At 40.8% G+C, this 18,523-nt stretch overlaps 1 protein-coding gene across 2 annotated transcripts in view; it reads left to right on the top strand.

Annotated features, from left to right (window-relative positions):
* The first annotated feature begins 1,139 nt into the window (after window positions 1–1,139).
* The window catches only part of LOC112252899 (serine/threonine-protein phosphatase 2A 56 kDa regulatory subunit delta isoform), a 42,752-nt gene continuing 25,368 nt past the window's right edge, over window positions 1,140–18,523 (top strand). Inside the window, exons 1-3 of one of the 2 annotated variants that reach the window (XM_024424590.2) lie at window positions 1,140–1,292; window positions 2,378–2,461; window positions 10,219–10,396. In XM_024424590.2, coding sequence (XP_024280358.1) covers window positions 1,266–1,292; window positions 2,378–2,461; window positions 10,219–10,396 — 289 coding nt within the window. In that variant the 5' untranslated portion in view covers window positions 1,140–1,265. The remainder of the gene's footprint in view (window positions 1,293–2,377; window positions 2,462–10,218; window positions 10,397–18,523) is intronic. The other variant, XM_024424591.2, reaches the window with a different exon arrangement.

Genomic DNA, 18,523 nt, shown 5'->3' with positions numbered 1-18,523 from the left:
AAGCTCATTGTCCATATTGATAATGAAAAAAGGGTGCAGATCATTGCCAATAACATGCTTACCAACGTGTTTTTACAAATGTGTTTAGGCATGCATACACATAGATGGGATTCCTCTTTAGCCCCTAAGAAGGTTATGGATCACGTCCAGCAGGTGGTGCTGGTAAAGTGCATTGACAATACAATATGAGGCCACAGCCTTTTGCCAGTAGATATTTTGTCACGTAAAAGTGCATTGTAAGTGGTCATATAAATTGTGCTATAGTTTTGTAGGTTGTACAGTTCGCCAGAGGTCTGAAACCTTGTTTTGGAGGCATATTTCCAGTGGTGTGCTGCACAAATTGCCAAATTCATGTCAAACTTTTCACTACAGTATGGGGTTACTTTGGAAAACCCCAAATCTTCCTATAGATCAAATATTGTTTATAATAAAGGTATTGGATAATCATATCTTTAATCTTCCATTTCAGCACACATTTTTTTAGATTATGAACAAACTAGTGTGGATCATTTTCTGTTACAGAACTGCTAGTATATGTGACTGAAGCACTGGCATCAATAGCGTGCATGCCAGAAGTTGAGTCCATGCATGACCACGGCAAAGGTGGCTCAATGTAAGGGCTGCATCTCCATTATACTGTAATGTACTGTTAACTATTTAGCTAGTCATCCTATTGCTATATTTCTGAACAATGTTTTCAATTAACTCACAATTACGTCCTGATTATGTTGATAGGTTATTGGTTATGTCCCTATGTTATAAGCCCAGGGAGGGATTCATTCTTTAATTGTTGCTTGGTAATAAGTATATTTCAGCAACTCCACCATACTGTATTGTTTTATACCTTCACCCTAGATGGGGTAGTCACTAGTTAGCACAACCACAGTCATAATTATGGCTACATCCCGCCCATTTCTACACTTTCTCTTTTAAAAATTAGATTTGAACCTAACTTTAACCACAATGCTAACCTTATTCCTAGCCCTAAACTTAAACTAAGACTAAAAATATAATTTTGACTTTGTGGCTGTGCTATCTAGTATTCTAGTGGAAACCGCTAGACCGGGAGTGCAATACGCCCATCCTATAACCACCCAATGTAATAATTACAGTGGCCCGTCACTAGGCAGTATAATGTGTGACTGGCCAATGGTCTTTTTCTTGGCCTAGAAGGGCGCAGGGAGCTGAAGGTAACCGAGTGGCAGCGATCGAGTCCCGGCGAAGTCTGTCGCGGAGTCACCGTGAAAAACACCAACAGCCACAAAATGCCGAATAAAACTAAAAAGGAAAAGGTAACGTAATGATCGCAACATAATGGTAACAATTAAAATATTGTTGCTAAATGTTCAGAGGAAGTGGACCGTATCTCGTGATGTATTCTAATTCGCCAACTAGATTTTGTATTATTATCGTAAGGCCTAGCAGAGCAGATAATTTTTCAGACCGTGCAAATACCATCAGTAGCCAACAACATATACAAATGTAATCTTATCAAATGGTTTACATTACCCTGAATATTACAAATTGACGTAATGGATGTGATACCGATACACTAACCTACAGCAACAATACGTTTTAACTTGAAATAATTCATACTCTCAAATAATTTTTTTGCATAAAAGAATGTTTCGTTTTAGTAATGGCATATTGTCGTATGTTTCTCCGAATGTGTTGTCAGAATATGAACTGCGAACATGCATTAGTGTGAGCCTAGGCTGATCTCTGATAGTAAGTTGACAGCTATTCTTGCATGCATTTGGTTAGACTACATTCGTTACATAAACACAAGATTATCAAGTTGATAGCTACAAGTTCAATGTCTCGTTCTTCCTAAGATAATGCACTCGTCTTGTTATAATATGTCAGATCGCTTGCTACAATGTTTCAATATCGGCTTGTGCTTAGTCGTTGTCTGAGCGGTCAGTAATTGTCGTTTTTTCCCACATAAAGGGTATTTCAAGTCTAGTTCCATACAGTCTGTCTTACAAATGCAGCAGTCTTGGCCACAAGAATGCATTCTTACTGTTTTTGATGGTAAAGCAAGGCCATTGTAGCTACCTAGGGTGGAACTACCGCATTTGGGGCCCCAGGTCACCTACCCCGGTACCTACCTCCCCTATTCGACACATTTTGTCATGAAGCTGAATGCTTATGACGTGTTCATATGCTTTCGGTGGGTCCCCGACCTCCAGAAGGGCCCCCGACCATCTTTTGGTTGGGGGCATATGCCCTGCGTGCCCATTCGCCAATACCACAGAAATGAAATCCTTGTGCATTGTGCACTCCAAAGACCAGAGGATGTGAGTTGTGTATGGTCCCATATCAATTGTGTTCTTCTTTATGAAAACAGTGAGATAACTATTGTTGTCATTCACAGGAGCCAACCAAATCTGCCAAAAGTAGCACTAAAAACAGTAATGCCACTAGTGGGAAAGACGCAGGAACTGAAAATGCAGATGAGGTAAGATATTATTTGATTAACATGACAGATCCAGATGGTTATTTGACAGTATTTATTTTTTCCTTTTTAACCTGCAGTTTATTTCTGAAGATGAATTGATCAAAGATTTGTGTATGTCTGTTAATCTATAATTTGAGTTTAATTTGACTTGTCTAGTTATATAAATCAAAATATAATAATAAATGGTCTGTTGAATCAGGGGCCTATGTATGCCCCCATGTAATTCTATTTGACACGGTATGTCCTGTTTCTTAATCTAGTTCTGTAGCTCGTTTTCAATGTTACATAGATAGTAATGCATCAGTGTCAATACTTGTTCCTCGCCCTGCTTAGGCCAACATTACAGAGAGAAGCTAAACATAATGTCAGGCCTTTGCATAATGACACGTATGGCTTATGTCTGTTCAGCCATATATGCCTGCTGGTTGAGTTCACAGCAGCTCCTAGGGAACATTGTTATGGGGAACATTGTTACTTTAACTTTATGATGCTTGAGATAGATCCAGACTCCAGCCGTTTTATCAGGAAGGGAGCGGCTGTCCTCTGTGTACAGACCTCTCTGTATGCAGCTGAGCTCTCTGCATAGACCACCATAGAGGCAGTACATTCTCCATAGTTTACTGCCCAGTAAAATATCCTCCTGTCAAAGTAGAAGTTAAACCTGCCTATTTTACATTTCAGTTTTTGACAAATCTAAATTAACATTATTTAATCAGAACTCAAATTTTGTTTTGGTTAGCCAGCAAGCTCTCTGAGATGGAAAAACAGCGTGGAAAAGGTCATGCAGGTTCAGATAGCTTAGAATATGATTGATCTGGCTGTTTATGTCTGATTTGGTATGGCTAGATAAATACGATCATGAATCTTTGTGGATGACAAACACTGACCTCTTTGCCTCGAAGTGTTTCAAATGGCCTTCCACTCAGTATGCAACAGATCATTGTTGTGACTGCTAGGCAGGTTTCTAGGATATAGTGCCCACAGATTACTCCATCCTCACAGAAACAAATGTAGCTCTTCTTACAGTTTTAAATAGATATATTACTTTGATCTTGCAGTGTTTTTTTTAATCATTATTTTTCAGTGGAGCACTAACACACCTCATTTAACTAATCAACTACCTGATTCAACTAATCCAGGGCTTAGTGATTAGTTGATAAGTTGCATCATGTGTCTTAGTCCTCGGTCAGAAGGTAAATGTGTGCACAAGTGGGTCCCCAGGCACAGGGTTGAAAAACACTGATGTACAGTATAAACCAATACTGTACGTGTTGCATCACCATGTCCTGCAACTGTACACCTCATTAACATTGGTTAGACACTGGATACCCTGCATTAGTCGCTGAGTGTGGCTTGTTAACCTCTCGCGTAAGTATTAGCCTACGTACCTTAACAAACGATAGTGTTTGCGCTCTCAAAACATCCCACAGTCCAGAGAGCGGTATTGGTGACAGGAAACGCAGGGAGCTTAGGGTTTGACGTTGCGTAGGGTGAAAGGCTATTGATTTAGTCTATTTTGAGACCAGCTCAGTCATGCAAACCGGCCATCTCTGCCATGCCTTTGGGCAAGCCCCGACATGTGTCTGATGGGAATATGGGAATGGTCCATAACATACACCATCACCACCCAGGTTTTCAAAAACATGCCCAGATGTGTCAATGCACTGCATGCAGACTATGCACTGTCAAACATACATGAAATCTTAAAGGTTGGGACAACAGTTTAGAAAACAACCTTTCTTCATCTCTTTTTCTTCTGGATCACTGATCGTGATAGGTGAAAGCCATAGTAGAAACGTATCCAGTCACTCCACCTGTCAAAAGGTCATACCGGAAAGGGGGGGGGGGTCTGATAAATCAGACTTAATTGCTGCACTTGATCTTTGCAGGCCAATATATAACACGTATTGCTCAGTTTGATGGGAATTTTACACTATCTGAGGATGAGCATTAAGGACTCCCCTTTGATGGTCGTGTTGTTGTTCACTTTTGGATTGATCTGTTTCCGTGGCCTCGTAAGAAAGGGGAGGCCGTTTCAGCAGCTAATCAATCCTACAGATCCTCTTACTGTACTCTTACTGTACAGATCCTCTTACTGTACTTACTCAACCTGCAACTTTTTACAGTACTTATTTCCCTTTTACCCAGATATTTTACCCAGACCTTTTAGCCAGACCTTTTGAATAGAGTATAATTTGACACTGCTATTGAGACATGAGACCATGGGACCATGCGTTTTTTATTAAACTTAATTTCAACAGTATACTTCAGTGATTTCATTGAATGAAATAAATTTTTAACATAGAGCTAATTCCCTGAGGGAATCCCTCCTGTACTCAATTACACTGGAAATACCCCTGTAAGCATATCTGCCTGTAATGGCAGAGGGTAGAGAGGGGTTAGTGCCCAAAACAGGATGGAGAACGGGCCTTTAGGGGACAGCGGCCTTACACGTGATTTGTAAAGCCAACAGGGGTGTGTATACATGGATACCAAGAGAAAACAAACATAAAAGAATACATTTTGTCTCCCTGTTTCAACATTTTCCTTAAATTCTGAAGAGGCTGAATTTGGCCTGGTTCGATTCCAGGCTGTATCACAACCGGGCGTGATTGGGAGTCCCATAGGGCGGCGCACAATTGGCCCAGCGTCGTCCGGGTTAGGATTTGGCCGGGGTAGGCCGTCATTGTAAATAATATTTTTTTTCTTAACTGACTTTCCAAGTTAAATAAAGGTTACATTTATTTCACCGGAGAACGCATCTGAGCGAGCGAAACAGCCCCCCTCTGTCTCTGTATGTGTAGGCCATCTATCTGATGCAAACTGGTCATAAAGAGTATGACATCGTTGCAGCCTGTAGCATTGAATGTAAGGGAAGCAAGTGAGCATTTAGCCTCCCTTGATAAAAAAAAGTGTCAAATAATAGCCAATCAGCGTTGAGCTAAACTGAGTGAGCTCAACTGTGAATGGTCCTAGCGCACCACAAAAGAAGTGTCAAGGGAAGCCAGTTTGACGTCACTCCTATCAAATTGCATTAAGAGCGTACATTTGAAGTCGGAAGTTTACATACACTTAGGTGGAGTCATTAAAACTTGTTTTTCACACCACTCCACAAATTTCTTGTTAACAAACGGTAGTTTCGGCAAGTCTGTTAGGACATCTACTTTGTGCATGACACAAGTCATTTTTCCAACTATTGTTTACAGACAGATTATTTCACTTATAATTCACTGTATCACAATTCCAGTGGGTCAGAATTTTACATAAAATAAGTTGACTGCACTTTTAAACAGCTTAGAAAATTCCAGAAAATGATGTCATGGCTTTAGAAGCTTCTGATAGGCTAATTTACATAATTAGAGTCCATTGGAGGTGTACCTGTGGATGTATTTCAAGGCCTACCTTCAAACTCAGTGCCTCTTTGCTTGACATCATTGGAAAATCAAAAGAAACCAGCCAAGACCTCAGAAAAACATTTGTAGACTGGTTCATCCTGGTTCATCCTTGGGAGCAATTTGCAAACGCCTGAAGGTACCACGTTTATCTATACAAACAATAGTACGCAAGTATAAACACCATGGGACCACGCAGCCGTCATACCGTTCAAGAAGGAGACGTGTTCTGTCTCCTAGAGATGAACGTACTTTGGTGTGAAAAGTGCAAATCAATCCCAGAACAACAGAAAAAGACCTTGTGAAGATAGTGGAGGAAACAGTTACAAAAGTATCTATATCCACAGTAAAACAAGTCCTATATCGACCTAACCTGAAAGGCCGCTCACCAAGGAAGAAGCCACTGCTCCAAAACCGCCATAAAAAAGCTAGACTACGGTTTGCAAATGCACATGGGGACAAAGATCGTACTTTTTGGAGAAATGTCCTCTAGTCTGATGAAACAAAAATAGAACTGTTTGGCCGTAATGACCATCATTATGTTTGGAGGAAAAGGGGGGATGCTTGCAAGCTGAAGAACACCATCCCAACTGTGAAGCACGCAGGTGACAGCATCATGTTGTGGGGGTGCTTTGCTGTTGGAGGGACTGGTGCACTTCACAAAATAGATGACATAATGAGAAAGTAAAATGATGTGGATATATTGAAGCAACATCTCAAGACATCAGTCAGGAAGTTAAAGCTTGGTCGCAAATGGGTCTTCCAAATGGACAATGACCCCAAGCATACTTACAAAGTTGTTGCAAAATGGCTTAATGACAACAAAGTCAAGGTATCGGAGTGGCCATCACAAAGCCCTGACCTCAATCCTATAGAAAATGTGTGGGCAGAACTGAAAACGTGTGTGTGAGCAAGGAGGCCTACAAACCTGCCTCAGTTACACACGCTCTGTCAGGAGGAATGGGTCAAAATTCACCCAACTTATTGTGGGAAGCTTGTGGAAGGCTACCCAAAACGTTTGACCCAAGTTAAACCATTTTAAGGCAATGCTACCAAATACTAATTGAGTGTATGTAAACTTCTGACCCACTGGGAATGTGATGAAAGAAATAAAAGCTGAAAGAAATTATTCTCTCTACTATTATTCTGACATTTCACATTAATTTCACTTAAAATAAAGTGGTGATCCTAACACCTCAGACGGAATTTTTACCATGATTAAATGTCAGGAATTGTGAAAAACTGAGTTTAAATGTATTTGGCTAAGGTGTTTGTAAACTTCCGACTTCAACTATACGTCATTGACAGAAACAACTTGAATTGTTGCATCTTGTTGTGGTGGTGTTCTCCAGTGGCTAGCTAGCTGAAATTGTCCTTTTCCTAAATTAGCCATGGATGGAGATAGGGATTTGGACTGGTTTTACTTAACTCTCTGTCTTGGCCAGTGATTGTAACAGAGATTCTGATCCAATCATGAATTCGTACATTGCCCATTGCCACTGTGGATGGAAGTTCAATATGTAGCTTGATGTAGAAGGCTGATGTTAACTAACTAACGCTGCCCACTAAAGGAAGTTAGGCTAGCAAGCAAGCATTTTAGCCAGGTAGCCTAGGACAACAAAAAATAAAAGTGTGTACCATATGACAGAGTGATAGACCGTTTCATCAACATGAAAGAGAGGAGGATGGCATTGGCGTTTGTCTACAAGTAGTGTGAGTCAACATGTGTTTTATACTTGAGCAAACAAACAAGCAAGCACACACATACGCACACCCACAGAAATCAGAACCGTAGACAGCCACGTGATATTTAGCTTACGTTGATTGAACTAAATTGTTTTTGGTATCTTTTAGTTGTCACTATTAGACTAAGCATCGGTGATTTGATGTTGAAATGGTGCTAGAACAGTGGAAGCAGTTTTCTTTGCGACTTGTGGTAACACTCCGTGGTTCTAAATCAATAGCTGTTTAGTGGTCTGAAAATGTCAGAAACATTAACTTACTTGACCATGCTGTAGGTCATGTAACTGTTTGTTACCTGCAATATTCTTTGCGGACTTCACTGGACAGAGGTTGGTCTCTGGTTTTGTGATGAAACAAAGGTGTGGTTGAATTTACTCTGCCACTGTGCCTTCTTATTGTCTCGGCCTTCGGAAAGTATTCAGACCTTGACTTTTTCCACATTTTGTTACTTTACAGCCTTATTCTAAATGGATAAAACAAACTAAAAAATCCTTAGCAATCTACACACAATACCTCATAATGACAAAGTGAAAAGTTTTTAAAAAAAACATTTTTGCAAATTTCTAAAAATGTAAAACAGAAATATCTTATTTACTTAAATATTCAGACCCTTTGCTATGAGACTTGAAATTGAGCTCAGGTGCATCTTGTTTCCGTTGATCATCCTTGAGATGTTTCTACAGCTTGATTGGAGTCCACCTGTGGTAAATTCAGTTGATTGGACGTCATTTGGAAAGGCACACATCTGTCTCTATAAGGTCCCAAACCAAGCCATGAGGTTGAAGGAATTGTCCGTAGAGCTCCTAGACAGGATTGTGTCGAGACGCAGGTCCGGGGAAGGGTACCAAAACATTTCTGCAGCATTGAAGGTCCCCAAGAACTCAGTGGCCATCATTCTTAAATGGAAGAAGTTTGGAACCACCAAGACTCTAAATGTCCTTGAGTGGCCCAACCAGAGCCTGGACTTAAACCTGATCGAACATTGTTGGAAAGACCTGAAAATAGCTGTGCAGTAACACTCCCCATCCAACCTGACGAAGCTTGAGAGTATCTGCAGAGACGAATGGGAGAAATTCCCCAAATACAGGTGTGCCAAGCTTGTAGCATCATACCCAAGAAGACTCTAGGCTGTTAACGCTGCCAAAGGTGCTTCAACAAAGTACTGAGTTAAGGGCCTTAATTCTTATGTAAATGTAATATTTCAGTTTTTTATAAATGAGCAAAAATGTCAAACCTGTTTTTGCTTTGTCATTATAGGGTATTGTGTGTGTGTATATTGATGAGACGAAAAAAAACAATTATAATCAATTTTAAAATAAGGATGTAACCTAACAAAATGCGTAAAATTCAAAAGGGTCTGAGTACTTTCCGAAGGCACTGTATCACGGTCGTGAGGCATATGAACAAACGGGTTATAGAGCAAGCAAAGGAATTATCACAACACAGGTTGTAATTTTGTTTAATTTCTGGCTTCCCCAGCGATTTTTACCCCATGCACCGCTACTGAAAGCAAAGAGAGGGTAACTATGTAATACCCCAGAAAATACAGTTTAACCTCAACTGAACTGTTTCAGTATTACAAAGGAGTAGTTGACATTACTGCTGAATGGAGAGCAGTGTTACTCATGCATACTTGAGTCCAAACTAAGTACAAAGATGTGATTGTCCACTCGATTCTGGACCTTAGTCAGTCAGCGTGGACTGCATGAGAGCAGTACATTATTCAGTCAACCTATTTACAAGAGCAGCTGCATATCCAATGACAAGCTTGTTCAAGAACATGGATTTGCAAATAGTTTTTTTTAGGTTAGCATAGAACTACAATTCCCAAGAGGCATTGTAGAGGGAACATAATAGTGACGTGAAAACCTAAATCCTTTCTTCTGGTCTGTGATTACACATATGTAAGTTCATTACAATCCTTGAGGAGGACATCAATTTTGTCAGGGGAGTTCAATGCTCTTGAGGTTTGTGATGAACTTCTCTGCATGTAATCATGGACGTCATGAAAGGATTAGAAATGAGATTTCACAGAATCAGGACATCACTGACAATACTACTCTATTCCCTCTAGTCTATAATGTCCCAGACGGAAGCTTTAGAGAAAAAAAAAATTGGACATGGAATTATAGTGTTTGTAGTGTTTGACAGAATAAAACCCCTCTCATTCTCAACAACATGACCAGTCCTATGTTCAGGAGTCATCTCTCTGTGTGCTCCCTTTAAAACTCCAGGATAATGGTGGCACTAGACCAAGCCAATCAGAGTGTTTCTGTGGAGTCATTTACTGCTCTCTGCATGGTGACTGTAGTATGGGTTAGCAGCTAGTGAGAAATGATGTATACCAGATTGAATGGGTTTTGTCTACTAAGATTGAATTACTGTGAAAGTACATGTCGATCCCAAGAAATAGCAGTGATGTTTTCGGGAATGCAAATTGTAATCTTCTCAAATAGAAAACTCTGTCAAGGCTTCAGGAGGACAGATATCAAAATGTAAATGCAATACATTCAGTTTGAATAAAACATCCATCTTGCGATCTTTTTTCAGTGGTTCCAACTTTTCCAAGCCTCACCGAACATCAAGCTCATTGTGATTTTCGTGTGTGTGTGCTGTCCACAGGCGCAGCAGCAGCAAACTGCCAGCAAGCGTCCCAGCAACAGCACCCCACCACCCACTCAGCTCAACAAGATCAAATACTCTGGCGGTCCCCAGATCGTCAAGAAGGAGCGTCGCCAGAGTTCGTCACGATTCAACCTCGCCAAGAACAGAGAGCTGCAGAAGCTTCCTGCCCTCAAAGGTATCACCAGCTAACCCACCAGCTTCTCTGGCTGCATCCTGATTCTCCATCTTTCTCCTGAAGTGTGCTGTTCCTTTCACACATTTAAAAGTATTGGCTGGCGGAGGTTTCCACCATTTGAAATTCATGATGGAAAGTGTGCAAGTGCAAACTTGGGGAGAAAGGTGGAGAATTGGGACACAACCACTGTCCTATTCATAGATATCCTTTATGCTACCCTCGCTCCAGCCTGGTCTTAAATGGGTGCTGAACGGACTGATTTGGCCTCAGTTTCAGTCATCCTCATTAAGAAATGTGACTGAGAATGACATTTGTGTCTTGGAGGTATGCTTTGATGTGGGTGTCTCGTGTGTTTGCATGTGGGAAGCGTTTGTACCTTCACTCTGCCAAAACAGTACACAGTTAGTCACTCAACCTTTTAGATAACTTCAAACAGTCTAACCGGGTATTGTGTCTGGAAGTAGCCTAGACTAGCTAGGAAAATAGTCAACTTCTTTCGGCAATTAGCTTCAGCTGGCCAGTGTGCGACCGTGGCAAAATTGGTTTGACTTTGGATAGCATCTATACGGGGCTAGTAAGGAACCCTCAATAAATGACACAATGTAAATGGGACGATATACACTTATATACACAAAACATTAGGAACACCTTTCTGATATTGAGTTGCACCCCTCAGTACAAGCTCAATTTGTCGGGGCATGGACTCCACAAGGTTTCGACCGTGTTCCACAGGGATGCTGGCCCATGTTGACTCCAATGTTTCTCACAGTTGTGTCAAGTTGGCTGGATGTCCTTTGGGTGGTGGACCATTCTTGATACACACGGGAAACTGTTGAGCGTGAAAAACCCAGCAGCGTTGCAGTTTTTGACATATTCAAACTGGGGCCTGGCACCTACTACCATACCCTGTTCAAAGGCACTTAAATATTTTGTCTTGCCCAGTCACCCTCTGAATGGCACACACACACAATCCATGTCTCAATTGTCTCAAGGCTTAAAAATTCTTCTTTAACCTTTCTCCTCCCCTTCATTTACACTGATTGAAGTGGATTTAACAAGTAACATCAATAAGGGATCACAGCTTTCATGTGAATTCAGCTGGTCAGTCTGTCATGGAAAGAGCATGTGTTAATGTTTTGTACACTCTGTGTATTTTTCTGTATTGACAAATTACTTCATTTTTTTCATACTTACAACAAACAAAAAACACACAGTACACCAAACTATATCTAAGCCCAGTGGACCATAACCAATGCAATGCCAAAACAATAATCAACTAAACAAACCTACATATTAAACTACAAAACACAAATACATCGATTCTCTGGTCTGATGAAACCAAGATTGAACTCTGGCATGTAGGAGGGTTCTTTTTGCCCCTTCACGCCAACACACATCATTCTGTGACTAACCCGTCCTGGGTTAGTAACCTTATGAGAGTGAAATCTATTAAAAACGTTTAATTGTATACCCTTTTCCTCGGCTTGTGACATTTTGCCCAATATTTGAAATAATATACAATCATGTATTCTTATCTATTTCGCATTGTAAATACTTTTGCCACACAATTCAAGTTTTTCACAGGTGTCATTATTAATCTTTTAACAGTATTTTGTAACATAAATAAGATGATTGTACAGAGCTTGGCATTGAAAAGAAGATTGTTACCCTTTGACCTAATGGCACCATCTAGTGTTGACACACAGGTTTTAATTAGCATATTACGCCAAAAATACCTCATTCTTGTGCAGAGTATCTCCTACCCATTTCCCCCAAATGGTTGACTGCTTCCCCACACAAATAGCAGGATTATAACATACAGAAGCATATCTTGGTCTATGTGGAGACTCTTTGATCCTTTTCATGTAATGACATCCACACTGTCCTAGAATGGCATAGAATTTGATTGATGCCCTGCATATCTGTATCATTGGCTCTTTTTTTGGGATAACATTTGGAACAGTCCAAAAGGAGCTTTTAAAACACTCTGTAACGTAACCTAAATTTCCTCAACCTTCCCCTCCAGTGCTTAGCCATTCTGGATAGTTTGAAAGCCACATTGTTCAGTGCATTAGGAAAATATTCAGACCCTTTTGACTTTTTACCCATTTTGCTACGTTACTGCCTTGTTCTGGAATGGATGAAATTGTTTTTTCCCCTCAATCTACACACAATATCCCATAATGACAAAGGAAAATCTGTTTTTTAGACATTTTATCAAATATATACACCACCATTCAAAAGTTTGGAGTCACTTAGAAATGTCCTTGTTTTTGAAAGAAAAGCACTTTTTTTGTCCATTAAAATAACATCAAATTGATCAGAAATACAGTGTAGACATTGTTAATGTTGTAAATGACTATTGTAGCTGGAAATGGCAGATTTTTAATGGAATATCAACATGGGCCTCTGTACGCCTATTATCAGCAACCATTACTCCTGTGTTCCAATGGCACGTTGTGTTAGCTAATCCAAGGTTATCATTTTAAAAGGCTAATTGATCATTAGAAAAAACGATTTTGCAATTATGTTAGCACAGCTGAAAACTGTTGTTCTGATTAAAGAAGCAATAAAAACTGGCCTTTAGACTAGTTGAGTATCTGGAGCATCAGCATTTGTGGGTTCGATTACAGGCTCAAAATGTCCAGAAACAAAGATCTTTCTTCTGAAACTCATCAGTCTATTCTTGTTCTGAGAAATGAAGGCTATTCCATGTGAGAAATTGCCAAGAAACTGAAGATCTCGTACAACGCAGTGTACGACTCCCTCCACAGTACAGCGCAAACTGGCTCTAACCAGAATAGAAAGAAGGGTGTGAGGCCCCGGTGCACAACTGAGCAAGAGGACAAGTACATTAGAGTGTCTAGTTGGAGAAACAGACGCCTCACAAGTCCTCAACTGGAAGCTTCATTAAATAGTACCCGCAAACACCAGCCTCAACATCAACAGTGAAGAGACAACTCCGGGAGAGGCAACTCTTGCTGATAATGGGCCTCTGTATGCGTATGTAGATATTCCATTTTAAAAAATCAACTGTTTCCAGATACAATAGTCATTTGCAACATTAACAATGTCTACACTGTATTTCTGATTTATATGATATTTGAATGGACAAAAAAAAATGCTTTTCTTTCAAAAACTGGAAAATTCTAAGTGACCCCAAACTTTTGAATGGTTGTGTATATACATATTTGTTTTTAACAGAAATGCCTTATTTACATAAGCATTCAGACCCTTTACTCAGTACTTTGTTGAAGCACCTTTGGCAGCGATTACCGCCTCCAGTCTTCTTTGGTATGACGCCACAAACGTGGCACACCTATATTTGGAGAGTTTCACCCATTCTTCTCTGCAGATCCTCTCAAGCTCTGGCAGGTTGGATGGGGAGCGTCGCTGCACAGCTATTTTCAGGTTTTCAGAGATGTTAGATCGTTTAAAGTTCTGGCTCTGGCTGGGCCACTCACGGACATTCAGATACTTGTCCTGAAGCCTCCCCCTCATTGTCTTGGCTGTGTGCTTTGGGTCGTTGTCCTGTTGGAAGGTGAACCTTTGCCCCAGTCTGAGTTCCAGAGCAGGTTTTCATCAAGGATCTCTCTGTACTTTTCTCTGTTCATCTTTCCCTTGATCCTGACATGTCTCCCAGTCCCTGCTGCTGAAAGATATACCCACAGCATGATGCTGCCACCATCATGCTTCACCGTAGGTACGGTGCCAGATTTCATCCAAACATGACGCTTGGCACTCAGGCCAAAGGGTTTAATCTTGGTTTCATCAGACCAGAGAATCTTGTTTCTCATGGTCTGAGTCCTTTAGGTGCCTTTTGGCAAACTCCAAGCGGGCTGTCATGTGCCTTTTACTGAAGAATGACCTCTGGCTGGCCACTCTACCATGAAGGACTGATTCGTGGAGTGTTGTGGTTGTCATTCTGGAAGGTTCTCCCATCTCCACAAAGGAACTCTAGAGCTCAGTCAGAGTGACCATCGGGTTCTTGGTCACCTCCCTGACCAAGGCCCTTCTTGGTGGTTCCAAACTTCTTCAATTTAAGAATGATGGAGGCCATTGTGTTCTTGGGGACCTTCAATGCTGTAGAAATGTTTTGTTAACCCTTCCTCAGATCTGTGCCTCAACAATCCTGTCTCGGAGCCCTACGGACCATTCCTTCGACCTCATGTCTTGGTTTTTGCTCTGACATGCACTGTCAACTGTCAGATCTTATATAGACAGACGTGTGCCTTTCCAAATCATGTCCAATCATTTGAATTTACCACAGGTGGACTCCAATCAAGTTGTAGAAACATCTCAAGGATGATCAATGGAAACAGGATGCACCTGAGCTCAATTTCAAATCTCATAGCAAAAGGTGTGAAGACTTAAATTACCGGTTAAACGTTTGGACACACCTACTCATTCAAGGGTTTTTATTTATTTTGACTTGTTTCTACGTTGTAGAATAATTGTAAAGACAAACTATGAAATAACACATATGGAATCATGTAGTAACAAAAAAATGTTAAACCAATAAAAATACTCACACTCTTGGCATTCTCTCAACCAGCTTCATGAGGTAGTCACCTGGAATCCATTTCAATGAACATGTGTGCCTTGTTAAAAGTTAATTTGCATAATTTCTTTCCTTCTTAATGCATTTGAGCCAATCAGTTGTGTTGTGACTAGGTAGGGGTGGTATACAGAAGATAGCCCTATTTGGTATAAGACCAAGTCCATATTATGGCAAGAACAGCTCAAATAAGCAAAGAGAAATGACAGTCCATCATTACTTTAAGACATGAAGGTTAGTCACTCCGGGAAAATGTCAAGAACCTTTAAAGTTTCTTCAAGTGCATTTGCAAAAACCACGTGCACTCATGACGACTGCCACAGGAAAGGTAGACCCAGAGTTACCTCTGCTGCAGAGGACAAGTTCATTAGAGTTACCAACCTCAGAAATTGCAGCCCAAATAAATTCTTTACAGAGTTCAAGTAACAGACACATCTCAACATTAACTGTTGAGTGGAGACTGCATGAATCAGGCCTTTGTGGTCGATTTGCTGCAAAGAAACCACTACTAAAGGACATCAATAAAAAGGAGAGACCTGCTTGCGCCAAGAAACACGAGCAATGGACTTTAGACCTGTGGAAATCTGTCCTTTGGTCTGATTTGAGATTTTTGGTTCCAACCGCGGTGTCTTTGTGAGATGCAGAGTAGGTGAACAGATGATCTCTGCATGTGTGGTTCCCACCATGAAGCATGGAGGAGGAGGTTTGGGGGTGCTTTGCAGGTGACACTGTCGGTGATTTATTTAGAATTCAAGACACACTTAACCAGCATGGTTACCACAATATTCTGCAGCGATACCCCATCCCATCTGGTTTGCGCTTAATGGGACTATCATTTGTTTTTCAACAGGACAATGACCCAACACACCTCCAGGCTGTGTAAGGGCTTATTTGACCAAGAAGGAGAGTGATGGACTGCTGCATCAAATGACCTGGCTCCCACAATCACCCGACCATTGGGATGAGTTGGACCGCAGAGTGAAGGAAAAGCCGCCAACAAGTGCTCAGCATATGTGGGAACTCCTTCAAGACTGTTGGGAAAGCATTCCAGATTAACCTGGTTGAGAGATGAAGATAAGTGCAACCTCTCATTGTAAGACAAAGGAGCTGATCGTGGACTATAGGAAAAGGAGGGCCAAACAGGCTCCCGTTAACGTGGAACGGGTCGAGAGTTTCAAGTTCCTTGGTGACCACATCACCAACGAACAATCATGGTCCAAACACACCAAGACAGTTGTGAAGAGGGCACGACAACACCTTTTCCCCCTCGGGAGACTGAAAAGATTTGTCATGGGTACCCAGATCCTCAAAGTTCTACAGCTGCACCATCAAGAGCATCCTGACCGGTTGAATCACCACCTGGTATGGTAACTGCTCGGCATCTGACCGTAAGAAACTGCAGAGGCTAGTGCGTACGGCCCAGTACATCACTGGGACCAAGCTTCCTGACATCCAGGACATACTAGGCTGTGTTAGAGGAAGGCCCGACAAATGATCAAAGACTCCAGTCAACCAAGTAATCTCTGCTACCGCACGGCAAGCGTTACCGGAGTGCCAAGTCTAGGACCAAAAGGCTCCTTAACAGCTTCTACCCCCCAAGTCATAAGACTGCTGAACAACTAATCAAATGGCCACCCGGACTATTTACAATGACCCCTCCCCCCTTTTTTACACTGCTGCTACTCGCTGTTTATTATCTATGCATAGTCACTTTACAAATTACCTCGACTAACCTATACCCCTGCACATTGACTCGGTACCGATACCCACAGTATATAGCCTCATTATTGTTATGTACATTACTTGTGTTCATTTTTGATTGATTTGATTTTAGTTTATTTAAGTATTTTCTTAACTCTATTTCTTGAACTGCATTGTTGGTTAAGGGCTTCTAAGTAAGCATTTCATGGTAAGGTCTACCCTGTTGTATTCGGCTTATGTGACAAATAACATTTGATTTGAGAATGGCAAGTGTGTGCAAAGCTGTCATCAAGGCAAAGGGTGGCTACTACGTTTAAAATATATTTTAAACACTTTTTTGGTTACTACTTTATTCCATATGTGTTATTTTATAGTTTTGATGTCTTCACTAATATTCTACAATGTAGAAAATAATTTAAAAAATAAAGAAAAACCCTTGAATGAGTAGGTGTGGCCAAACTTTTGACTCGTATTGTACTTTCTTTGTTTTAAGATGGGATAAGCATTTCCTTCTTTTCATAGGATTATGTGATCCATTAATATTCAAAGAGATAATCTTAAACATCACTAAAATGATCAAATGAGTGGATCGCTCCATATATTCATTGTGATGTAACCCAGAAAGAAATAGTATGTAAAATCCCAGAATGGAACAAACCATAATTGCCATGTCACTAATAATCTTTTCATTTCCCCCTTTACAATAACACACCAACCAAAAACCCCTTCCCCACACATTCCATCCCTAATCCCAAATAGCAGTAGGCCTATGTAAATCTCTGCCCTATATAACCCTCCCTGTGTCCCTCCTAGCTTTCCCCACTGCGAGGCCTTTATTGCATTCCCCTCTCCACCCTCCATTTCTCAATAAATCATTTTAGACGTTGTCTAAAAAATTTAATTAACATAACTTTGACTAACTGCAGTGATACAATTATAAGATTTCTATAGCATTTCCAAAAGGAACAAACAAAAAAAGACTAAATTATTGTCGTCAGTGAAGCTCCTGCCCCGAGCCCAAAGGGGAATTTCCAAGGACAGTAAAGACCAGGCCGGCTTGATTCCCGGGCGGACATGGAGCTGAGAACGCTTACAACAGCGGTTCCCAAACTCGGTCCTGGCTGCTAGGGCAAAAACCAAAATGTGCACCCCTTGGGGTTCTCAGGACTGAGTTTGGGGAAACGCTGGCCTACAGCCGATGCCATCTACAGCGGACATGGGAGGATCATTTAGACCCCTCAGAATTGAAGAAAGCATAATCCACGGTCTTCACCAAATAAACTAGATCATGTCACGTGTTTCAAGTTATAGCCCATGCATCCCTTCATTGCAACTCAAAATACATTTTCTATCATGCAGAAAATACAAATATAATTTGAACACTCAAAGTAGGCTGGAGAGGGTGAGAGAGGAAAGAAACATTTAGACCCATATACCATAAATTAGTCATATCTACCAACCCTCATCCCTCATCAATCCTTGCATTCCCTATTTATTATATGCTTGCAGATTTTTTTTCTCATTATATATGAATTTCTACAATTTATAGTTGGTTTGAGGTAAGTCATTGAAATTTTGAGCTACTGACATTTTAAGTACTGTCCCATGTATATTGTGTAATTTACTCATGGTCTCTGACTAGCCCCATAGGGATATCCAAAGTCAAACCAAATTTACCATGGGCATTGTGATCGGGTTGCTTGCAGCTGCGCTCCAAATTGGTGATTTTACTTGGGTGCTGTGGGCATGTGGGCAAGCTTGAAATAAACCCAACCCAAGGAAACTGTGGGGTACTCTTCATTCATTGACACCATTTTTTTCCTATCATCTCGCAAATCTCCGTTTTGGACGAGACTGACTTTATGACC

This window comes from Oncorhynchus tshawytscha, linkage group LG06, assembly GCF_018296145.1.
Source record: "Oncorhynchus tshawytscha isolate Ot180627B linkage group LG06, Otsh_v2.0, whole genome shotgun sequence".
Lineage (NCBI taxonomy): Eukaryota > Metazoa > Chordata > Actinopteri > Salmoniformes > Salmonidae > Oncorhynchus > Oncorhynchus tshawytscha.
This window is presented reverse-complemented; position numbering and strand designations above follow the sequence as displayed.